This window comes from Aquila chrysaetos, chromosome 25 (assembly GCF_900496995.4).
Source record: "Aquila chrysaetos chrysaetos chromosome 25, bAquChr1.4, whole genome shotgun sequence".
Classification (NCBI taxonomy): Eukaryota; Metazoa; Chordata; class Aves; order Accipitriformes; family Accipitridae; genus Aquila; species Aquila chrysaetos.
In genome coordinates, this window is record NC_044028.1 from 9,575,004 (window position 1) to 9,601,378 (window position 26,375).

At 35.6% G+C, this 26,375-nt stretch overlaps 1 protein-coding gene across 3 annotated transcripts in view; it reads right to left on the reverse strand.

Moving 5' to 3' along the window:
* The window catches only part of IQCK (IQ motif containing K), a 55,685-nt gene that overhangs the window by 26,650 nt on the left and 2,660 nt on the right, over positions 1-26,375 (reverse strand). For all 3 annotated transcript variants that reach the window (XM_030001451.2, XM_030001450.2, XM_030001449.2), the window contains exons 3-8: positions 25,565-25,703; positions 23,011-23,108; positions 16,855-16,907; positions 16,655-16,732; positions 6,802-6,886; positions 750-861 (exon numbers count right to left, since the gene is read on the reverse strand). In XM_030001451.2, coding sequence (XP_029857311.1) covers positions 750-861; positions 6,802-6,886; positions 16,655-16,732; positions 16,855-16,907; positions 23,011-23,108; positions 25,565-25,703 — 565 coding nt within the window. The remainder of the gene's footprint in view (positions 1-749; positions 862-6,801; positions 6,887-16,654; positions 16,733-16,854; positions 16,908-23,010; positions 23,109-25,564; positions 25,704-26,375) is intronic.

Genomic DNA, 26,375 nt, shown 5'->3' on the forward strand with positions numbered 1-26,375 from the left:
CTGAATGACCTCTTTTCACCTCCATCTATTGGTGTGTGGTTCACATCCCTACATGTATCATGCTTGAGTCCAGCCCACGGAGGCTGATAAAATGTAGGAGCTAGTGAATCCTCCTGCATTAGTAGACAAAGAGGCTGGGCGAATAATCACAATTACACCACCATGCCTGAGTAAGTGAATGATAACTTTGGCCCTGTCAGTAAAGCTTTGTCCACAATCAGGGCAAAAAGGAAACAAATTACAGTGTTGGTTCTTAATCTGGCCTCATTTCCCTTGGCAATTATATTGGGTTGTTTGGGTTTGTTTTCTTTTTTTAGAACTGTACAGGTCAACTTCTGCTCTAAATAACTACAGGAAAATGCCAGTAGAACATTTACCAGATAGAAATCCCACAGTTCAGAAAAACTGTACTACAACCCATCTGGTAAAAATCAGTATTTACATGTAGTGTAGCTGGTAGAGGTCTGATCCTGCCCTAGGAAATACCGTGCCAGCACATTGTCATAGTCCTCTGAAATTATTGAGTTTTGGCCCTGTACTGTATTCTGTGTTGCCGCTTTCAGCTATACAGACAACTAACTTACTCTAAGTAGTGACTGCAAAGAAACAGCCAGGCATTTCCACCTGACATTATCTTCTCACTTGGGATTAGTGTCCTACTGCGTGTCCTATTTTTTAATGAAACTCAAAGTATAAAAATTCAACACAATGTAAAAAAAAAATGAAAATACACAATTTAATTCACTTACCTTTGGCTTCCTGCTTAGTCCAGAATTCTTTCACTCTCTTAAAAATGTTTTTGTCCTCTCTCAACTGCTTTTGCCACTGACGTAGCTCTTGTACTTCACTATCACAGCGGACCTGGGAAAGGGAAAACAGAAAATGTAACTAAAATTATATATGTTCATGTTCCTTAAGATGACAATACAATTTTTTTCATGGGGCTGTGGCTGGGCAAATATGTGACATCCATCCTTTTTGCTGGGCCTGATATAAAAGCACAATCCCAGAGGTTTACAGTTTTCAACTTATACAGAAATAAAACCCACATAATTGACAGACCCCATTGAAAACATAAATATGCCAATTAGGGGATCATTTTGATTACCAAGGACTCCTGAGAATGTGACTGCAGTGAGATGCTTATTCTTTGAGTTAATTAAAATTTAAAGCGTTATGCTGAAGGGTATTAGTGCCTTTAGAAAACCACAACACTATAAAACCAACCCACTGACCAATATAATAGAGTAGAAGAGGAGCATGAAGGGTCCTACAGCAGGAAATTTATTCCAGCAAACTGATTCACACCTGCTATCAGCTGCAAATAGGCTTACTGACAATCCCAGCCATGCAATTTTCACAAACAGGAGAGCCATTAATCTGTTATTTAAAGTAATTGGAATGCATTACATGATATCTATTCTTTGTCAGTCAATCACCCCTATGAAGGGCATAATTCTGCTTCCACATAAAATTACAAGAGTCACAGGCCTTGACTCCATTTAAAATTTAAGTTGAATTCTTCTATTATTGCTTTTGTACTGGTGTAGATCCTACTAATATAAGAAAGAGCTAGCTTTGCATCAACAGCTTTTACCACTCTGCTACTTAAACTTATTCTGAGCAGGATTTGATTAATTAGCAGTGTGTTGCCAGTTGTCTACCTCGGCATTCACACAATTACTACCTCCAGTGCTAGAGCAAAAATCCAGAATAGATACCATCCTTCTGACAATAGTGGGACAGGGACATGCTAGTATTAGCTTAGACATTGGTAAGTGATTATTCTCTTAGAGTCATATTCAAATTGTAATAGAAGTATTAAAAATGCAGTTTCTGTTTTACCTAAATGTTATATATATAAAATGTCATTATGTTTTAGGACTTAATGTCCTAGTAATTCAGGCTGAAGTTGAATAACATGGTAGAAACAAGCAGCAATAAGCTTGGTTTCTCCTGGACACATTTTTGCTTTCAGAAAGCAGACTACTTAGTTTTCTAGAAAATTTCTTATATTTATTTTATTCTTATAAATGATATGGTAATGAGTTTGCTCTGTGATTTGAACTCAGTTATTCTACTCCATTACACTCTGGTTTTCTCCCACTTTCCTGAGATACATATAGAGCAAAAGAGCAGGACTTAGTTTTCCACTAGTTTAAAACAAACAAACAAACAAACAAACAAAACCTTAAACCAATATAAATTATTTATCAAAAGTATTCTTTCCACCCAGAATTTCTCCTTTGTGGTGTAGCTGAGAATGCAGTAGACAGTAGCTGAACTCCCACAGTGCTTTTCAATCCACTTAGGAGCAGATAACTTGCTATATTTCAGATAGTGCACTGGCAGAGCAGAAATACACTACAAGGTTACGTGGTCAATAAAGACAGGCGAGACTCTTACTCAGTTACTTGACATCAGATACCTCTTAGGACTCTAATAATATCTCATTATACTAATATAGTTCTGTATTATCTTCTGTAAAAGCTGTAAGAAGTTCTTACAAGGTTGATATGCAATTTTAAAAATTAAAAAAAAAATATTACTGTTACTAGTGAACTTCTTTTCAGCTATACAAAAAAATCAAAACCATTTTCTATTAAATCCATCACATACTATTTGCAAAAATAAAATATAATCCCAAACATGGGATAGTTTCTTTAGGCTTGCAAGAGACATATTTTTCTTTTATGCTGTCATGTATGCCTTTAAAAAACCCATAATTCCCTATTACATGGAGTAAGTTTATCTGCACAGGAAAGCGTTAAGGGAATGCTTATGGGACATATAAATGACAGTAACAGAAAAGAAGCAGGAAGATAGAGAAATTACTACCTCTATGTCTAAATATAAAATCCTTGAAAAAATGAAGTGACCATTTACAACTGCAGCTGTGCAAGACCTGTATTTTGGCCCGTGACAGGGCCAAATATACTGAAAATGAAGACAATAACTCTTAACAGTTAAAACATAAAAGGCAAGTATGGTAGATTCTGTATACTCTCCCTAGATAAATAGAACAGTGACAGTATAGTGAAATACATAGCAAAATACAGGGTTCTGAGATAAAGGCATAGTCAAATAGACTCAAATACTCCAAAGTCCAACATTAAATCCAAGCAGTGAACATGAGCTCCAAGAACAAAGTGATTTTTTAGAAAAGTGAAAGAAAAGAAAAAGGAGCACAGATACGCCACCTGCAGTAAAACAGGTAACAGGAACTTAACAAAATACTAACATGTTCCAAATATGCTTAATGGATTATAATTTAGCACAGTTGTAATAATTTCTCAGAAAGTAGTCTATCTTGTAATCAGACTGTAATTCTACCATGATTAAAAAGCCACAACTCAGCAGCAAAAATCTCCAAGCAAATAATCAGAGAGTCAAGAGTCTTGTCCAAACAACTCATGTGTCTCTCCTGCAGACCAGCAATGCATGAAACACTGAAGGGGTCTTAACTTTGAAGTGAGAGTTCACTCTTACCCAAGTCACTTGGATTGAATCTACACTTGCTGTAAATAACAGCGAATATTCGTGTGACCTTCTGGGTTTGAGCCCTTGCTAGTAGCCACAACTTGCTGGAAAGGAATATAAATTGTGATAGCAAAAGCACAATAACATTTTGCAAGATATAAAGATAAAACTGCTTCGATTCTGATTTAACTTTTGCTCAAGCAATATTTATGTATAAAATAGCACCGAATATTTACATAATACTGTCCAATTTAAACTCCATGATATTACAAGATTTAGTCAAAATAAACTTCTTTCAATGCCAGGTGAGAACATGTTGCACAACAGTGGAAAGATAACACTTTAATACTAGAGGAAATTGTATTAATGAAAAATCCCTTCAGTCTAGAATAGTTATGCAAATTGTAAAGATTAAAAAGACCCCATAAAACAAATGGCACTAAGCACAGATTCTGCAGTAGAGGGGTGAAGGAATATATCATCTTTTATTGGGAAAGTGCCTGGAAAATTGATACCTACCAATCAAGGGTTTTCGTCAGATACTGAAAACTGCCTCGGCCCACAACAGATGAATGGAACCCCAATAAAAGAGGATGATAAGAAGTGAAGAGAAAGAATTCTGATGACAGAGCTGTCTCAAGTCTTCTTTGGGTGCTTCTCCTTGCCCTCAAAGAAACCCCTCAGAATGACATCTTCCTTTCTGATTTCCTTAGAGTACTCAGCAGTCGCAGCTTCCACTGCTGTTTGTTCTGGAATTTAATTCTTGACTAAACTTGACATGATTTTCAGAGTACTCATCAATGTCTTTGTATGAAAGATTGTAGCAAGGACTTTGTTGATGGCAGCCATTAATTATTATGACCAAAACAAGTCTTTTTCTGAAATTTGCTTCAGATAAGGATGAATGTACTGCTTTGATCATGCTTTATTATCAAAAGTTCTCAATATTCTGTACCTATAGCTTTTTTTTGCCTTTACATAGAAACATCTTTACTGCCTGATCCATTTTGCTGATTGCCGTGTGTTTTTGATACTGGCACACTCAGACAGCTAGATGTGGCAGAAGCAAGGTATCATGAGAAGACACGATGCTCAGTCAGTTATATAAGTAGATAAACTCTACTGCCTAGATCAATATGGTTAATGAAATATCTCAAAAATGGTCTGAGTCCATAGAAGACAGCTCTGAGAAAAATAACCTGCTGTGGTTTCTCATACTTTATATGACATTGTTTAAGAATAAAAAACTTACAAGGTTCACATCTGGGATAGCATTGTTAAAGACAAAACTATCCTGCCTAGATTTCTGAGCCTTTTACTTTTTTTGAAACCCAACAGTGTGTCCAGAATCCTTCTCCATCCGTCTTTCAAACAAGTACCTATGGCATGTGATTTTATGTCCTTTAAAGTGTATCTTGAGAAGACCAATGATGAAGTACACTGTTCCTTTATCACAGTGCCATGTAAAATATGTACGTGTGCTTGTGTTTAATTATTCAATGTTATCACCATGTGTAAATTTTTGTTTCAATAATAGTGTTTAAAAGTTCCAAGTTCTGTGAATTATAAAACAAGGTTTAATGAAAAGCACCAAAAAGAGTTTAAAACAGTGACACATTAATATCCTTAGAATGCAAAAGGACATTATTTGTAAGTGTTGTTATTACCAAAATAAATCAATGTTAGCTGACAGGCATATTTATTTTAAAAGCAAATAATCTGAATTGTTTAGTAAATTTTCATAATATACCTTAACATTAATGCAATGAAATCCCATTTAAGCTTAGTGTTCTCTTAATTTACAAGCCCAAGGATAACACATTGCCCTATGTAGTAACTTGTTACTAATGATTTTTTATTTTATATTCTGATTTTAATTTAAATTTTAATTTTTAAAAACCCAAGTTCTTTCAGCTCTAATAAGCTAAAACATGTAACAGCTAATTTTATAGTCTGAATTATTTTTGATGTCTCCTACTTTTTATAGGTACAGTTTCTCTCTCATTTCTGGGAACTGGTTTAGAATGATAAATACTACTGTGAAAATTTTTAAGTTAATACATATAGCAAGGAAGGACAGTGCCCTGCAGAAGCTTTGGTAGAAGCAAAAGGTATCTGAGCAACCTTGCACTGTTCAGCAAACATAGCTGTTATTGGATAATGGTTGCCCTTGCGATACTCCACTGTAAGGGTGCCTGCAGTGATATTGTCAGTGCTCATTAATGTTAGTGTCAATGCCATCTCTGTTTAAAAAAAGAAAAATAAAGGAAAATGAACAATGAGAAAGCATCACAAAAATCTATCAGTCAAGAAGATCATTTCAAGGTATTTCATCATCTTTGGCTGCACGGCACATTACGGTAGCCACTCATATATTCATGCTTGTTAAAAGTAGTAAAGAAGAACTTAACAGAGAGTTATATACTGATTGTTATTTAAAGAACACCTGATGTATAGACAGAGATGTCTCAGTGTCCATCACAACGACACTACTGCTATATCTGGAGGCTATTTACAAGCTTAAATTTTGATAAAGGCAGTCAAAGGTGTTTCTTTTTCACCAAAGTCACCTGAATTTCAAGTCCATTTCTTTCCAAGGCGTGAAGGTGTTAGAGCCTTCCAAAGAAATATTTGACAGAATCTGTTCAGGATTTTCAAAATAATTTATTTCATACCCTAGGGTTAGCATGGCTGTTACCCTCCAAAATGATAGTATTAGCCAATTTTTCTTTGTATTTATTTTATGCGCCTTGCTTTTCCCCCTTAAATTGGGGATTGCATTAGTGTTGTATTACTAGTATGGCTTGCAACATCTGCTTGCCATTTTGTTTTCCCTTTCCTTGAATAACAGCCTTCATGCCTCTCCTACATCTCCTGTCTCATTCTAGGTCTCAATTTTTTGTCCTTTGTTTCTGTATGCTTTTATTCCTTAACAGACCTCAACAATTCTCCTTGTGCATCTCCACACTCACTCACATATCCCTGCATGAAGCAAAATAACACTTCATCCTTTAGCAACTAGCCAAAGATCAACTAAAAAAAAAAAAAAATTGTTCAGTGTTAACTGTACTTTTGAAAATTGAATTTCTGCAGATTTTCTGTTGTTGAGGAAAACAGTGAGATTACATCAGTGTAAATGCCTGTGAAAAAATTGCAGTCACTAGGCATAAGGCAGAGCAACATCCAAAGCCAATGAACCATGGGGGTCTCAGCAGCTATTTATAGTATCCCCTACTTAAAATTTATGTAAGGATTTTCCCTGGGGCCTTCACAGTCCTACGGTTTTCAACATCAAGCAAAATAATTATAGATTACTCTTACCCGATAACCTCTCCAGAAGGACTGAATTACTATGCTTGCTTCTTCTTCTGATAGAAGGAGAGAGAGAGGAATTGGTGGCCTAGGACTTAAAAAAAAATAATGTTTCATAAACAAACAGCCTATAAATGTAAAATACTTTCTTCCCTAACAGTATATTTTATAAAAAAGAGAAAGGTTTTTCAGGAGCTTGAAATATACAATTTCTTACTGCTCCAAAGATAAAAGGTGCAAAGAATATCTCCTTTAAAAATATGTTCTGTTATGTATGCTACAATCATTTCTTCTTTAAAACAATAATATACAAATGGCACATCCAGCACAGTAATCTTTCTTATTCTTCTACATGGATTTCAAATTCATACTATTATGGTAAGGTTTGAGGTGGCGGTTGGAGGGGGGCGAGAGAAGTAGGTGTGTCATTTGCAAAGCAGAGGAGGTTTTAGTGTGCATGCAACAATGAACAGACTTATGACGTTAATGATTATAACAATTATTAAATACACAGAATATAAATATATTTTAGTACATTAATTTACATTATGATTTCACTTAAAGTTAAAATGTACTGAAAAAAGTAATGATTATTATATCTGCATAAGCATGGATCCATGTATAGTAATGTCTAAACAAGTTCTTAAAATGCTGAAATTTTAGTTTTGATAGCATATACACATTGTTTGGTGATAAAGGAAAGTAATACATATGTGAAGTCAACAATTTTCAGCCAAAATATACAGTAATTTGAAAGCATGTTTGGTGATTCTGTTGCTACCAATTTTAATGGGAAATACTCTCAACTATAATTACAATTCAGCCATCACTAACAAAAACTCAAATCACTGTACCAAATCTTGCTTCTCAAAAGCCATTTTCTATGGATGTTGATCTATTTCTCTCACACAACGATCAGAAAGCATCCATTGGAAAGGACAAGACAAAATTCATTTATATAGTTTCTTTCATAATACATGTAATTTAAAGTTAACGAGCTATAGGGCAATAATGTTGCAAGTCATGAAAATACAAGTTATAAACAGCAGACTTGGCAGTGTTAGAATGGCACTAAGAGCCTCTCTCCCTGCATGGGAAACAGACTGAACATAGCTTTGACTTGGAAGACCACAACATTATGAATTTGGATGCAGCAATCATCTACAGATACGTGCAACCCATGCAGGAACATTATTTATAGTATTTATACTATAAAGACACATATACTGCAAAGACCATCAATTAATAAGCTATTTATGCAGTCTTACATTTTCTGGCTAAAACATTACTTCTGCCATTTCTTTTGGAAATTTATTTTACAGTATATTACAGCTCAAGCTAGGAGGCTTGACAGTTACATTTTCCTTTCACTTAATTTCATTCATATTAGTCTCTGCCCTAGTAAGCTTCCTATGCTCTCTGACATCTTTCTCTTAGGGCTTGTCTTCACTGCAGGACCATTTCAACTTAGAGCACAATCTTAACTATTATCTAATGCTACACTGACTATACCATTTTAGTCTGTGTACTCAGCTAAATTGGTCTCATCATCATGTCAGTTGGGTTTTGGCCTACATTTATTTCAACGTGAATTAAAACCTTGGTCTGTTTGGAAGAGCAGAAATAAGACAAAAATAAAAATAAGTCTCTCCATTAAGCTAAACAGTTTTAGCTCTGTGAACATTAATTAGCATTTCTACTGCTCAAGGGACATCATAAGTGCTGGACAAGCAAGGCTTCCTGAGCTAGTGGCTTCTTATAATCAGACTTAAAAATACAAAGTTGGACTGTGCTGGTTTGGCTGATAGGCTTTCATCCTCTGTTCTATTTTTGATCTTTTTGAAAACCAAAACTTGGAGTGGGAAAATCACAGAAAGACCTACATATTTTACAGCAGTTCTATCAAAGACATTGAACTTTCTCTGAGAATGAGTACATCTCCAAAGAACAAATTGAGATTTCTTCCAGCCTGCAAGGGCAACTCTAGCATTCATAAGCCTCCATTTCCAAATTATAAAAATGTCTAGTTCATAACCAAACACTAAATTTGAGAAACCAATATAAAAATCAAGCAAGAACAGGACTTAATTTTCAGTATGACAGTCACTGGCAAACATCAATCATTTCAATGGGGCAGCTTTAAAGAAGAGAAGTCATGCCAGGTCCAGTTTTGTCTGAGAGAATATACGCAATTGGCTTCGGGTCAAATAAAAATAGCATCTGAGCAGAGGCAATCACCCCTCAGCAGTGAACTAGGAAAAGAGGGAATATGTCATATGTGGCAGAAGACAGCTGTATGCCTCCAAGAAGATTAAAACTGACAGTAAAATGTACACTAACTATATTCTGCTTATTTAGTCTTTGATTATGCACAGTCTTAAAAGCCCACACATTAAACATATTGATATCTATTTTAATATATAGATACATTGTTTAACATAAGTTGCACCTGTAAAAGAGCATCAGTAAAATAATTTTTCTTAAGTACTGTATTTTACCAAATCTGAATAAAGCAGACACTGACCAGAGGAAAGTCAAATTCCAAAAACATGTTTCTTGCTTTCTGACCAAACTTGTACAGATCCTGATTATGTGAGATACTAATTATATTACATTATGCAGGTAGAATTTGGCACCCAGAAGATACATAGACTTGCATTAAATAAATGTATGAGGTATTGAAAAAGGTTCTTACTGAAGGCGTGTATCTGATTTCCTCATGGACAGAAGCTGGGTTTCTCAATGAACTCTCAAGAAGGGGGGAAAAAAGGCCCTCCATTATCTTGTAACCAAAATAAACAACCTAACCTTTGGGGGTTCATAGTCACGCTGATGGACACTGTATACAGTTTGTATTTTTACACAGTAATGTCCAGAAACGCCAACTGTCATTAAGTTCCCAACCTGTCCTAGAAATAGAAGGTCTGACTCCTTCCTTGAAAAGGAAATATTAAGAAAAAATTTAATCAAGCAAAATTTTCACTATGCATAATTCAGGATTTTGTAATTGCTCTTTTTATTCAAATCTCTTCCCTAACAGTAACAGACAACCACCAAATTTAACCACCAGCCTTAGAGCTAGCTGCCTGCAGGACCACTGTGCTAGCTACAGAGCATCAGTGCCTGGGGCAGATGGTGTGCAGGTGACAGTGGCATATCCAGGTGCAGTCAACGAATGATCAGGGTTTCTCTGGTTTTAGAAAGCTCGTCTCTAGAAATACTGAAGCAACCCTAATAACAAGAATCAGGCCTTCTGGAGACCTGTAAGTTTCAATACGACAGCCACTGCCAAGTTAAACAGCCACAACCACTTCACCTTTAATTGACTGTGATGGTTATTGTTCTTGAATATTATATCATGTATGAACACAGGCAACAACAGAGTCACTGCAAAATTCATAATCTAAAAGACAAAAGAACAGACTAAAGAATAGGGATAAATATAAGACATGCAAGTAAATGACCATGGTGATGTACGTAACTCTTAAAAAAGGGATTCTGAGAAAGTCTGGTTTGGAATTCAGATGCTGCTCTGAACAACCAAAAAAATTGTTCTGGAAATTTTTCAAAGTAGTTTTCTTTTATATTTTCAGTATTTCTTATTCCTACTCAGAGAATCTAGAAATATTACAGCAGCATCTGTCTTCATTAAGTCCTTCTTCTTACATGCCTATCCAGAGTTGCAAAAGTGTGCAACAATGAAAAAGTATTGTTTTGATTCAAAATAAATGTCTCAAAAATCTCTGCTTATAGATACTATTAAGATCATTTACCCAAAAAGCAGGAAAAAGATTGTTCATAAACAATCAGACACTGAAGTACTGATTTATTGGACCTGGTATTTAAAACCAATTAGATATATTAATCACATATTACACTATCACTGTATGAGCCTCACAGGTTTACAGGGAAATACTCCCACAGACACTTGACAAAAATACCCTGGAACATTTTCACAGGCCAAACTGAGCGTGCACTGAGACCTTTCTTCATAACACTCTTAGTATTAATACAACTATACAACAGTCAGAAAGAAATTACTAAATACTGTTTTTCTTTCACAGTAATCTAAATGCACTAGAATAAGAGAAAGGTATTTGGAGAAAAAAAATCCTTACAATAGATAAGAAAACATTTTTGTGCATTATATGGAGGGTACACTTCTGAAGGACTGTGAATGTGGGAATAACCAAATATAATCTTCTGAAGAAAGAAAGTGCAAACAAGCAGACATTTTGAAGTGTGACTCCTGCAACTGTCTGAACTCTTCTTTTCTATCACCTTCTCCAAATAAAAGCTCCTGTCAATAGCTAAATGAATAATAATTAAAAAAAATATATATTTTGACACCTTTTGCCCCCCTCCATTCTCTGCATCTTCCACTGCTTTGCTGGTCTTTTGAACACACTTTTGTATTTTGAATATCCTCAAATATAAAGGTTTGCTGGTCTTTTGAACACACTTTTGTATTTTGAATATCCTCAAATATAAAGGTTATAGGTTGTGAACAAACAAAACATTTCACTTTCAAATTTTCTGTTTCATTTTTGTCTCAGCCACAATTTTAACAAAAAAACCACCACCACCCCCAAAAAAGATGCAAAATATTACAGTATAATAAAACTATTAAAATACACTCAGAAGTATTATCAAAGCGGTCAGAGTGATAACATGCATACAACTGTTAACACATACAAACTATTTATATGCTTATTCATCTATTTATAATGAAGAAAAGACATGGTAAAAACAAAAGATAGCGTGGAACTAACACGAGCAAGTTGGTAAGTGGGGAGGCAGAGCCATGTAACAGACAGGAGAATGAGGCAGAACAGGTGAATGGCAACAAGAATGCGAGAGGAATTCGAGGAAGCACAGCCAGAAGTCTTAGTAGTGAGAACATGCCAAAACAATAAAAGACCAGTTATGTTTTGTCTTAAGTTCTGTCTGAAAACTATAGTGGCTTTCTTCCCCCTTAAGATGCTCTCTACTTGCGGAGGACCTATCCATTTTAAGGATAAAACTCAGTCCTCCTCCTGTGCTTGCATACTTCCTACATATTTTGCAAGTCACCATGTGTTGCTTCAGTTTTCTCTTTTGTAGGACCAATATTTATGTATTCTGTAAGAGTGTTTGTGGTCCCGGACTGAAGGAAACCAAACACAGACTTATTCCAAAGTCTGCTCATGTCAACAGGGAAATTTCCATGGATGTTTGTGTCCTTTAGATCAGACTTCGTATCCTGTAAACATGAAAAACTAACAGCAGCAAAACGTCTCCAAATAGTGCTCTAACAGCAGCATTAGGAAGATGTCACAAACCACTACTACATTTTCAATTTTCTCATTCCCATTTTGACAATCTTTACATAAATTAAGGCAAGTTTCAACACTGCATCAGGATTTGTAGCCATAAAAGCTTAACCTCATAAAACACAATATAAATATTTCATACATAAACTTTGTGCAATTTTCCAACACACAGTTGTAGTTTTTTAAGTAAAAAATTTCTCCTTCATTAACTTGAATTCTGCCACATTACTGGAATAGCAATTCTTTACTTGCATCCACATAGAGTAACATCCATACAGATATATTTGTTGCACTTTTCTGTTATTACAATTAAATGTATTGCTCATCATACACCCCCCCAAAAAAAAAAAAAAAAATTCAAGCTCAAATTATTGAAGAAAATCAAAGAAAAAACATAATGCAAAACATAAAACAAAAATCAAATATACTCTAAACATGGCTGGTTTAGAGACAAACCAGTGAAATATAGCAGTGTGCAGAAAGCAAAGCCTGTACAAACTGGACACATTATGGAAAGAAAGAAATCAGTCACCCATGCAAAATTACCCCTATTGGCCATCTGAGAACTGACAATGAAGTCAACTGTAAAGGCAGCTGAGACCAGCAGACTTCACCTAATTAGAATATTGGGGGGGAGGGAGAAAAAAAAAAAATCAATGTACATATATGCATATACAGATATTTGGCAAAAAGCCACTACTTCAGATTTACTAATCATTTATAGACATACATATATATACCTCTCTTTATATATATCTTAGCTGTCCACTTCGTTAAAGCCATGATAAATTTATTTTCTCTGTATCTCCACATTTGTTTTGGTACAGACACATAGATTAAACCAGTAAATGTGTCCTTCTGAACTGAGTATCAAGTAAATACCTCTATACAGAAAATGAGAAAAATGCAGATAAATAAATTCTTGTGAATTAATGTTTATTTAGAAAAGACACCTTCAGTTCCTGTAACCCATGTAAAATATGCATGCAAAGACTGATCTTTAATACTTATGTTTATTCTTAACCTAGACCCATATACCATTCTCTTTCATTGAATGTAAGGGTTAAAGGTGAACTTTAACAATACTGTCATATTATTAAATTCATGTGACAGTAAACTATTATGATATCAGTATTTTTCAGAGCAGTGGAAGTTTTTTTATTGTTTTCTTCATATTTCTTTCATTAATATGCTAAAGAAGGTTGGGTAATGATACTCCCATGATACTCAAAATAAAGACTCAGCCTGTCTATGCCAGAAAAGTAAAATTTAAGGAGGATCAGGGCATAAACACAGATCACTCTCTTTCCCTGTCCCTGATTCAGTACATACAGCTTGGTTCTTGTGATTGAGCTTCACTGCTATTCAGCCAGAAACACCACTGGAAAATGCTGACAAAAGGCAACTCTGTTGCTCGTTAGCATATTTATAGGAGTACAAAACATTCAAGGCTCTAATTCTGTTTACTTTACTTGGCTATATCAGCAGTCTTGAATGTAGGAATAGGGACATCAGTAAGTATCTCAGCAAGTTTCCAAAAACTTTTGTCAGTTTCTTGCTAAAATTCCAGTTTCTTGTCCTCTGAAATGTACAGCTGTCCTTTAAGACAACAGAAATGGTTTGTGTTCTCCTGGATACGAAATGTAGATTACCAGTCAGTGTTGAGGCTGCTCCTTCTATTGCTTTTGAAATCCGCTTCAGGAATCAAGGAATATAACATTGTGTCAGTGCTACTGGTAATATACAGAACCCAGTGGAAGACAAGGTAACTACACTGAGGCTTTTATTTACTGATGTCACAGCAATTACTATAAATATTAAAGCTGGAAACAAATTCAAATTTTACAGGCTCCTTCACCTACAGTAACCAGCTTTTGAAGGTATGATGCTTGCATTTAAAGTTCTGGAAACCAATGCAGCATTTGGATCTCCTTATAAAGGAAAAGTAGGCTGTAAGATCTCATTTAGAAACACATCATACAGAGAGTGAGACTCATAAAACTGTGGCTTTGACTATTCTTAAAAAAAAAAAAAAAAAAAAAAAAAAAGAGCTTCAAAGAAAAAACTGGAGGCACTGGAGGAGAGCCAAAAAAGTCATACTCAAGTATGGAATACATTAAAAAAAGCTGGATCTCTGATAGAACAAAAATTTATCCCTCTGGTTTTTTTTTGCTTTTGGTTTTTTGGGTTTTTTTTTAAGCACAAAGACCGCTTTGCACAGTATAGAAATGTATTCTTATTTAACAGACCTTTCAGAATGCCTTCCAAATTTAGACCGCTAACTGAAAAAGCAACACAAGAGTTTACACTTTAAATTTGCAGCAACACTTTTTGCTTCTTTTTCTTTATTATACCATCTAAACAGTTGGGATAAGGATGTTTCCCATCAAAATTTGACCAGCACTTTTTAGTATATTGTCTCTTACATATTCCTAAATCCTGTTAAAAAAAGAAAACTCCTTTACAAATAAAAATGGAAATGACAATAAAAAGCATAGAATCAATTACCTTTTAAACATGATATCTGGAAGCATATAATAATAAACTATTTTTTACATATCCAGAAGGACATAATAATAAATTCTCTCATTTTTATTCTTATTTAATATTGCAATCTTTCACTTTGCTCTAATAATGCTTACTTCATAAGCAATATTTGTTAAGAAATCTGATTTTAAGATAAGTTCACACAAAGTTGTTTTTTAATAATAATTTGAATAATAATTTTTAAAGGCCTACTTGTTTAGAGGATTTAAGATCAAGAGTGTATCAATTTAAGTAGGACTTTGACACTTGAGTGTCCTTGTGGAGCTGTCACTATGTTATTTAGGAGCACAATTACTAACAGAAGCTATGAGTCATTCAGGCTGTGATTCCACAGTGTATTTCTCTTGTTGGCAAAGCTGACTTAAGCAGTTCCTGCCACCACCTCTATATCTTACCAGCTCATTTGTTCTCTTCACCTTGCCCTGAGCCCTTCATTTTAATCCTTCATCTGTGCCAATACAAAGGTTTGTCAGGCTCCCAGGTGAACCAGATTGGAGAAATTATCTATATCTTAAATAGCTATACAAACCCTACTCTTACATTTTGGCAGACATTTCCAACTCAGAGGAGGTCCCTGATCAGAATAACCAAGAATACGACCAAACAGACAGGGGTGATATTAGGTTGCCTACAAGCAGGCTGGGGTGAAGAACAGGAGAGAGCAGGGAACCATTTAGGTCAGCTTTACTTCCGAGATAAACATTTGTAAAACTGTGATCTTGGATATTTATCTTAGGTACAAATACCCATCCTCACAATTCAGTGGTATCAAAACTGTCTTACTAACCGATGGCTCATTGGTATGCTTAAGAATGAGAATGACAACCTCACTGCAGTTCATAATGTTTCCAAACTACAAAATTCACTGCCTTAAACAGGAATCTTGTTGGCAAGACCTAGCCATCTACAGAAGGAAACTGTTAGAAGTGTCCCACCAGTGGTAGGTTTGAACAACAGCAGCTGAGCAGTATGATGCACTAGCAGGTACCTCGAGGTACTGGAGTTGAGATGAAATGGGTCACTCTACGAAGATGTCCATTTCTTACTGCAAAAAATTCCTACACAACTTTGACCACATGACTACCTCTAAGACAGTCAAAGTTAACTGTTCATGCCACAATCACCAGCTTGTCTCCAAAGTCCTGTGAATGTCAAGGAGCTTTCCTCTTGCTGGATCAGTGACTCAAGGGTTCTAAGTTTCACATGACAATAGTTCAAGAAAGTTCAATTTCTACTTACATAGTGTAATGAAGTAAACACACCTACAAAGATATTAATCTCTAAGTTTTCACTGACGACCAACCTAGCCTCCAATTAAGTTTTCAAATTGAAAATTTTCTTTAAAATCGGACCTCTGTAATTTTATTGTTCTCTCACTGTGGACTATCACTTTACTTTTCTTCTTTTCTCATACAACAGCTACACTGTAAAACAAACTGCAGTCTCAAGGACAGTAACACTGCTTTCAAAACTACTGTGTAGCTTGGTTCTACAGGAATAACAAGGAATATATGATTGAGGCTGCCAAAACAAGCGTTCATTTCTCAGATGCGAAGTCATAAATGTCTACAGAAATGCCAAAATGCATCCCATGCCAAGGATTATTACACGTATTTTTAAAACAGCTGCTTACAGTTAGAGGAAGAATTTCTAGACTATATATCGTCAAAGATATCCATAGTAGGAAACAACATTGAAAACACTGCTTTGCTCTTTAGTACAAAGACATTCATAATACTACCAGATTATTTGAATGCCCTGCATTCTACAATTAAAATGTTTAAGAATTTTAAACTAATTTCTCTGTGAACAATTCTGGTACAAAATACCTTGTAACTAATAGACTACCAAGTTGGAAAGAACCACATAGTTCTCTGTTGCATGCAGTAAAGGGCATTTAGAGGGCACAATTGTAACGCATCAAAGCTCTATTACTTTTTTGGAATAGCAGGGGAAAAAGAATAAAAGGAGAAAAGGTTACTCTGAGTATTGCTATAACTTACTGGTCCTTTAGCCAGTCGGTAACAAAAGGAATGGAAAAGAATTCTGTGAATGACTCATCTTTCCTCTTTGGGTTCTTGCTGATAACCAAAAAAAAAAAAGAAAACAACTCATATTAATTTAAATTTCAGCTATTCTATTTGCAAATTAATGTCTTTGAATCATTGAGCATAATTAATAGTAAAAGCCACGATTAACTTACTTGTATAACCACTCAGTTAGGAAATCACAGGCAATAAATTTGGTCCTTTTTCTCTAAAGACAGAAGATAGTTTCAAATTATTTATTATCTTTGGACTGGTCATATGTTTTTACTACTGGAGAGGAACAGAAGCTAAATTGACTGCTTTTACTAAATAAAATATGCAGTACATTACTCTGTCTACTTTAATATTGCTACTGCCAACAGTCAGTGGCTCAGCCAAAATTTTAGAAATTTTGTGGAATGCTTTCAAGTCAAATCAAAAAATGAGTGAGAAAATTTTAAATATACTATCTTGATATTTGCTGCAGTATAGCTATAACAAATATCTCTGAATGGTATTCTTTCTAAGTGGCAATCTCATTGCAAAGAAATTAACACAACTCATATATGAAAATACGTTGTAAATTACTTTCCATTTTGTTCACATTTTTATTATCATACCTAAAATACTTCATTACTTCCAAGGCACAGAAGGAACATTGATGGAATATTGTTTCCTCCTGCATGGAACCAGCTTGAAGGCATTGTGCATACTTAGAAACACACACAGAGGAGAGTATTGTATGGCTGCTCAGACAAAATTGTTGGGTAGTCCAGAAAGAAAGACAGAAACAAGGCATATGTATATCCACAACCACAGATACCATGGACATTACAGAGAATCAGGTAAAAAGATCAAAACCTGGAGCTTCAGAACAAAACAGTTGTGCCCTTTGCTCCCAGTTCTAAGACTTCTTCACCAGCAAAGAGAATTTTGCAAAATGCTTTGCAGCGGTTTATCTGTAGTGACTCATGCAGTCAGTACCTGTTTAGCTGGACAGCATTGCATGCTGTAAAAATGTTTTGAGTTCAAAATTCAAAGGATGAATTTTGATCAATAAAGAATTGATTAGGGCCTTCCTTTTCTTAGAGATTTGCTCTCCACATTCCATCCCTACAGACTGAATGTACAAATGAGTATGGGTGCTTATTCTGCTTATCACAAACCAGAGTAACCATGATGTGGAGAATATAATGTAGACTTCTGGTCAGAGTAACAGAAGAGCTTGACTAGTATTTTCTGAGCCCCTCTTACACAAGATGTGTTATGGCTGTACACGGCCAGAGAGTGAACACTAAAAGACATTTAAGCCCCTGCAGAACAGAGACACTGAGTGCTTTATCAAAATAGCAGCCATTTAGCTAGGAGAAAGCCTAGCTCCTATCCAAAAGGTAATACTTACCCTGTCAAATGGGAGATTCAGCTGCAATTATTACTTTTTAGGAAAACAATTCACACTGGTCAAACACATTTGTGAAATTGCCAAATGTCATGAAAGAGGTTGGAATCTTGATTAAAATGTAAGGAATGAAAGTACTACTACCACTTGCTAAGAAAAATACAATAGACATGTAATTGGAAATTTAATGCATGACAGATGACTTTATTCCATGTATTATCCTCACCATCCATGTTTCCCCCTGTGCTACAAGAATACAATGCAAAAAGGACTGAGGGATGTGAACAGAGGCAGAAAAAAAGTGCTCTACATGGCATAATTCTTTCAAAGTTTGGGGTATTAGCACATGGCATAATTTGGGGGTAAGTGTATTACTTACAGCCACAGGTGAAGTGGAAGAGGAACATTATGGGAGATGCTGACTGCATAGTGAAGAATACAGGGTAGTCATGTAGCCAGGGGATGACAAATGTGAAGTTTAGAGCTAGACTGCATGGCATTCCTAGATGATACCCAGGAAAGCTTTTACTTTTCTAAATGAATCTTATCCCTGGCAGACATACAGTCTGACTCCCACAGAAAAGAAAGAGAACTTCTTTAAAAAAAAAAAAAAAAAAAAAAAAAAGCCGAAGAACAGAAAAAGAGAACATTGCACAACAGTTATCAGTCCTGAACCCCATATGCCTTTATGATCTGTTTCATGACCACAAAAGCTTTGGGGTTCATGTAGTGCTCCATTAGAGTACTTGGCTGTGAAGAAACACATCTCCTTAAGGAATTTTCACACTTATGCTAATACCAGATACTGTTCCCAGAAGCCAAACGCGTAAGCTTTAAGACACGAATGCATTCACTGGAGAACTTTCTACAGGTCATTTTAGATGTTAAATGGGCAAATTCTGACCTGAACAGACTCCAAAAACAAATAGCAGAGTCTGATCGTCTTTGTACAGCTATTCTCAATCAGAGTAAGAAACTGGGTCCCATTACTTAGCAAATTGTTTCAGAGAATAAATTCTATACTTTGACAACAAAATTCAATTTAAACTAGCAGTTGTAATTTAATCCGTTTTAAGTAAATTGCTTTTTCTTTGCAACGGGAAAAAACGATCAGAACAGTGTTGTTGTCAAAACAGTCATCACTAAAGGAATCAAATTCATCTTGCTTTATCCTTGTTAGATCCAGTGAACTTATCAGGGAGGAATTTGGTCAAGCTGAATATTTTTTTATTTTGTTATTTTTTTGCCAGGAAACAGTTCACTTTACTAATGAATTAAATAAATCTTTAGTTGCCCAGCAGACAACGTTGATAGAAGGGAAAAAATGACATAAATTGACCTGCCTTTGACACATTCCTATGCTACACAAATCAGGATAAACACAGGAAATATCTGCACAATGTGCATTGTTAACCTGCAGATGTGTTTATAAACTGTTTATACTCAGAATTCATTTTCCATTTTTCAGTTTAAATATGATGGGCTTGGTAATAATCATGCAAAAATACTGGTGATCAGGGATGGCAAAGTCAGTAGGAAACCTTCTTCCATTCACTTTCCCTGATCTATCATACTTTTAAATATAATATATTCCATTACAGAGTCTGATACAGCATCTTCTTTCTGTGACCATGAACCAGAAAGAAAAATCAGTTATGCTAATAAAAACATTTAAACACTGTTCAGTTTTAATGCTGAAAAATGAATGCATTAGTCAGTTCTCATGAGAGAAAAGATTTAAGAAAATAGTCTTTCCCCTGGAGACATTTGACAGCAGATAGGATAAAGCACAGGAGAACTTACAGTAGGGAAAAAAAATAATCAGCAAGGGAATACACTGGGGAACCTAATAGGTTTCTTTCATCTCTAATTTAAAAACGAAGCTTCTCCAGACTGTTCTCATATTTACACCAGTTTGAAGTCTGCAAATATATCTAGCAGGTGGTGGTTTTTCTAGGTTTTCGCTTTGCAGATTTTTCATCCGCACTACATAATGCAAGAGAGCCTATTTTAAATGAAATGCTTAAGTTGTTATGCTTCTATATCACCTTCCAAATAAGATCTTGTGGATTTCTTTCCTACACAAATTGCTACTTTCAGTATAACTGTCTCCCTTTCCTGACTTTCCCATCTGATTCCTCAATTCTTCCCTTCCAGACATGGATGTGTCTTTTCTGATCTCTTCCTTGAATTCCTCTGCTGGTCTCATGATCTGATCTCCCTTATGCCAATTTCAATTGCTAAACAACTCTCCTACTTAATTTTTCATTCTCTTCTCATTCATCTTCATTCCCCTTCAAACATGAAAACCTTTCATCCTTCTCATCAAAACCCCACTCTTCATTCTCCCTCAAAATTCCCTCTCTCTTCTCCCAGGCTCATTCAACGTTGACTGCAGTCAGTTCGATTGTTCCTTTCTTCCAGTGATTCTTCCATTTATCTTCCACTGGTTTCTTCTATTGGAGCTGCCCTTTACAGGCTTTAATGACTCACGTCTAGCCAAAATTCAAACCCAGTATTCTATACTCATCCTTCATGATTTCAGTTAGCTTAATCAGAATTAATCACGTTCCTCTCCTGTTCTCTCAAGAATTCCATGAATCTTTCTACTCTTTGTTCTCCTCCTGTTTTTTGAAGCTATCTTCTGGTGTGTTTATCACAGGATCCTTTCTTCCTGTCCCTAACTTTCTCTGGGTTTCTAAAGGCTCTGGTTTTGATCCTAAAAATCAGTTCCAGTTATTGCACTAACCATTTTAATGTAAATTATAGCATGTTTTTTTTCTCAAAATCCATATGGAACAACACATTTCTTATGAAACAGAAGTATAATTAGAAATTACGTGTTTAAGTCAAATAAGGAAACAGAATGTCAAAGTACAAGCACCTGGACAGTAATGGAAAAGAACACAAATACTCAGTTATACGGCAAGCAAAAAGAGCTATTGTTTTACTAATTATTGTTCAAAAGGAGGAAGAAATGATGTCACAGTGGAAAATTATCATCTGACATAAGCTTGCTTTCCTAAACTTCCTTCCACAATAGCAGGACATCTCTCTAGAAAACAACAAAAATCACTTAGTGTCTTTTTTTTAGATGTGCTCATTTTTATGAAGTTTCTATGCATTAGAAAAGAATTGGTTTTATTAGTTTATTATAAAGCAACACACAGACCCATACAAAATCCATTTTCAGAACAGATAGTTTCTAATCTATATACCACTGAAGCTCTGCAAAATTTCTCAGATTAAAAACAGCTGAAGTAACCTTAGATTTGTCCTGAGTTTGAAATGGAAATATTTCTAAGAATTCTCATATTTTTGTATTAAGTGCTGGTTTATTGCCTTCAGAAATATGTAACATCTAGCAAGGACTGTATGTTAAGCCAGCTGTAAGGCATGACTTTTTCCTGTTAAAGGATATGTGCTTCCTTTAAAAAAACAAAACAAAACAAATCAATATAAATTTCATTAAAAGTGTGATGATTAATATATATGTTCAATCTGTTCTTGCCTAGGTGATGTAAATGGGATGTCAGGAATGATGTACAGAGATGTCGTGCCGAAACAGCACGTAAATGAACCATTTTCCTATTCCACGTGTATTAATCACAGGTTATAAATACATATACATGCATCTATAAATCAATCAATTTATAGACACACACAAATCTTGTGAAGACTGAGCAAAAACTGAAATAACTTACTGTTATTAAATGTACAGATTTGGATTTGAAATGCAAGTTTGGGGTGTCCATTCAAGCGTGGTAAGCTTTGTGTCTTTTTGGCTGTGCCAGGCATGTATAGGTCAGTGGCAAATAGCACACATGTGATTTTTACAAATTGTTCCACAATGACTGTTACCATACATACACATGCCTATAACAGGAACTCAATGTCAGTGGGTGGAGAGGAGATAGATCAAGACCTAAGATGATTAATAGCCCACTAGTAACACAAAGTCCTCCTCACTTCACTATCATTTTAATTTATAACATTTTAATCTATAACCCCAAGAGCACAAACTGTATTCCTCAGATATGCATCATGTACAAAAAGGGAGATATTTTCATTGTAATTTATATTAATTGCTCTTTATATTATGAAGCTGCAAGTAAGAGGAGGCTCCGCTGCAGGCATAAAAATACAGAGAAGTTTTACATTGGAAAGCATGGATGACAGGCAGAAAGCAGGAAAGAAATAGAAAAAAAAAAAATTACTTCCATGGTTGGAGAAAATAGCAGAAATGATGGAAAACCTCACAACTCCCAGTACCTAATCTATTGCTGGCGGTCTGTGAGTTAGGCTATGATGATACAATGAGCTTTATTTTGCACCAGTTCTAATGCTTTTTTAAGCATTCCCTGTATACAGTGAGCAATGTCTCCCTAGATATGTTTACGCACACATACACTGAAATCAAATTTATAAAAATATATGTAGCAAACAACGATTTCTAAAATGTGCAATTTTTATATGCTCATTAATGCTGAATACCCTGCTTTCCAATTAAATGAAATTTACACAGAATGTTAAAAAGCTAAAATACAAAATGTACCTCTATTAGGATGCCAGCCCAGCAAAAATAATTGAGTAATGAAGTAAAATTCAAATTCTTTACATCACCCTCAAATGAGTGATATGTATTAATCTGAAAGGAAGCCTGTTTCTCTAAAATACAACGCTATTTAGGCTAGATACAACTGGATATTTAAGGAGGATTTGTTGTGAGTTAGAGATTGTCATAATGATTAAGTCTGTGTAGTATGCAATCAGTTCTGAATTACAGGAGAAAACAACATTCAAGACCAGATCCATGTTATTTCACATTATTGTGGTTGGTTTTCCTGCAAAAGATCAAATAAAGAAATACAGCCTGTGAAATAAAAGGCTGTAACTTCCTGACAATGATTTGAACTTAAAACTAAAAACTAACCTCGAAACACTTTTCCTTCTTTGCTTGATGCAGAAGTTCAGCCATTCCAGGTAAGAGTACTGGAAATATGTAATACTCTAAGTATTCTCGAGGAGAACCTGAGCAAAACAGTACAGCCTTCACTTACGGGCAAGCACTTAGATTTCACAAAAAGATGAACATTAGATATCATAAACTAAGTATCAGTCATTTTATCAATACCAGCACAGCTTGAACTAAACAGATTAATTCAGTTCAGATACAGCCACAGATCTGTCTTCACTTGTCTTCAGCCAAGACAACATAAAGTTGAGTAAATTTCAAACTAAAGGTGCATCAACGCTGCCTCAGAGATGTCAGACTGAGTTTTAAATGAGTAAACTCAGACACCAAAGGCAGTTTGGTCACGGAAATGAAAAGCGATGTGGACTAATTTATACTGACAGAAAGAAAAGTAAATTAGCCTCCGCTGAACTCAGTGCTGTTACAGCTAGACCACTTTTGGTACCTATACTCACGCCCTTTACAAGCTGCAGTAACAGAGTTGGTCGTAAAACTGAATTTCTAGACAGAGGAAAAAACAAAGGTTATATTTCAGTGGTGCTGTGACTTCTTTCTCGTAATTACTTCCTACTTGCCAGATCCTTCAAAATTTAAACATGACTCCATACACCCAATTTTTTCCACCTTGGGAGGGCTGTCTGGGTTGGCATCTCTCTCTTATGTTTGACTGCACTGCCCTTACATGAAGTCTACTTACCATACTTCTCATGTGCTCACACACATTGGCATCACTGAGTTCAATGCAGATGAAAGCAGCTGCAGTCAGCATCACCAAAAACCAGCAGTGCTATTGCTCATGCCCTACATATAGCCTAATGGCTACATGCTTGCTCAGCTGAGAGACTCAAGCTCTGTCTCCTTCTCAGCTTTTCCCCACATCTCCATCTTCCCTAATGGGACCTTTCACCATAAGCTTATAAACTGGGTGAAGTGGAGGAGCCTTCTACCCCTTCTGATGAAGACACTGCACATGGAGGAACTCAAGTTCACTGGGCCAGAGGGAAGAGGGAGGATGACCCTGTATGAAGCCATAAGAGAACCTCCCTCAGATAAGTGAGCAAAACCAAACCTGTTAGGATCCTAGACAAGCAGGGGTTGCTTATCAGCTGAAGTGCTGTCCTTGATTTAAAGCCAGACTGCCTGCCATTCAGTAAGTATTCCGGTTTTGGTGTGGTCAGTAAGGGTTAAGTTATAGAAGGGTTCTCTTTTGGCAACACAGCTGAAACACTGAATTTATTCTCTGCTTTATACCTTTAATTGGTTCACATACTGCCAGAAAATGTTCATAATTGGAAGGACACTATATATATAGTCCTGGTTTCAGCTGGGATAGAGTTAATTGTCTTCCTAGTAGCTGGTACAGTGCTATGTTTTGGGTTCAGTATGCAAAGAATGTTGATAACACTGATGTTTTCAGTTGTTGCTCAGTAGTGTTTAGTCTCAAGTCAAGGATTTTTCAGCTTCTCAAGCCCAGCCAGCGAGAAAGCTGGAGGGGCACAAGAAGTTGGCACAGGACACAGCCAGGGCAGCTGACCCAAACTGGCCAACAGGGTATTCCATACCATGGGCCGTCACATCTAGTATAGAAACTGGAGGGAGTGGGGGCAAGGGATCGCCGCTCAGGGACTAACTGGGTGTCAATCGGCAGGTGGCGAGCAATTGCACTGCGCATCATTTGTACATTCCAATCCTTTTATTATTACTGTTGTCATTTTATTAGTGTTATCATTATCATTATTAGTTTCTTCTTTTCTGTTCTATTAAATCGTTCTTACCTCAACCCACGAGTTTTACTTCTTTTCCCAATTTTCTTCCCCTTCCCACTGGGTGGCGGGGGGGGAGCGAGTGAGCGGCTGCGTGGTGCTTAGTTGCTGGCTGGGGTTAAACCATATATATATATATATATATATATATATATATATATATATATAAGTAAAAGCCAAGGGTAATACTACTTCTGACTAGCAACAGGAATCCCTAATGAGCAAGAATGAATGAAAGGGAAGAAAAGACAAAAAGAAGGGCTAAAATGCATAATAAAAACACATTGCTACTTGGTAAATTTTATAAAGTATAGAAATTGATAAAAATGGAAGGACAACACTTTAGCACTGTTTCCATTCTAATTTGTAATCAGCCGGGCAAAGACAGTATTTCGAAAGCAGTTTTCAAACTCAATTGTCTATTTAGCCTATTGATCCTAGTTTTGCATTATTAAATTAGAGGAAGAAATGCTTGTCTTTCTCTGATTTAAGTCACTTATTCAGAAGAGAACAGAACTACCTTAACAGCTAGACAATGCTACTGATTTGTAATGCACCATTTGAGCTTTCTTCCACTGACCAAGTGGCCAAGCTGGCTCCCTGTTTACAGACCAGGGGACTGATCATGCAAATTCCACTTAAGAAAAGGTGTTGTAGCTCTTTACACTTTAAATTCAACAAATGACAAACCCTTGACAAAACCAAGAAAAATAATCACAGCAGGTTCTAGATAATATACTCTTACTTACATGTTTTTGGATCAGGTGGTTCTGAAACGGGGGCTGCCTCAGGTATGGGAAGTGACTGTTGGATAACAGTGTCAGCTGCAGGGTCTGAATAAAATTGTTCCATATGTAATGGCTGCAATATTCCTGCTTCCAAAGACACCTGTTCAAGAGAAATGTAACCTATATAAATACCCCAATCAGACTGTAAAAAAATATAGAAGGCAATTCAACAGGAAAAATTATAAGGTCAGTTAAAAAAAATATGGAATTATAATTTCTAATTCAAATATTAAATTATTTCAGTATTTTCTGAGTACTTTAAAAGAAAGAATTACACTTTAAAAAATTCTGCAGTTTCCAGCACAATAAAAATGTCCAAACCTAACAGAAAGTATATGACTGCTTTTAAGAGAATATGGTGAGGTATCACAATTTAAAAAATATTTTAGCCATTGTAAGAAACAGAATTCTTTGAAAATTAAAATTGGCAACATTTTCTGAATAAGTGTTTTTCCACTCAGAAGCTTATATATTTGTTTCTGTATTGTTCAGAAGTCCTGACTCTCCCCTTTTAAAGAAAAGAAACTTTCCTTCTAAAGAAAGCAGAAACAGAAATTCAGAGCAGATGTAAATCCAAATCTTAAGTTTCCCCACACAGAAACAATTATGGATACCATGAAAAAAGATAGTCCACAATTTTACGTATGGTTTTTAGGAGTGCAGAAACCATTACAGTGAGCCAGAAGAATACTCCTAACAGACACTGAGCAACACCTGTTATAGAAAGGCAGATAACACCGTTTTATCCCCAAGAATGCACCACCATTACAGT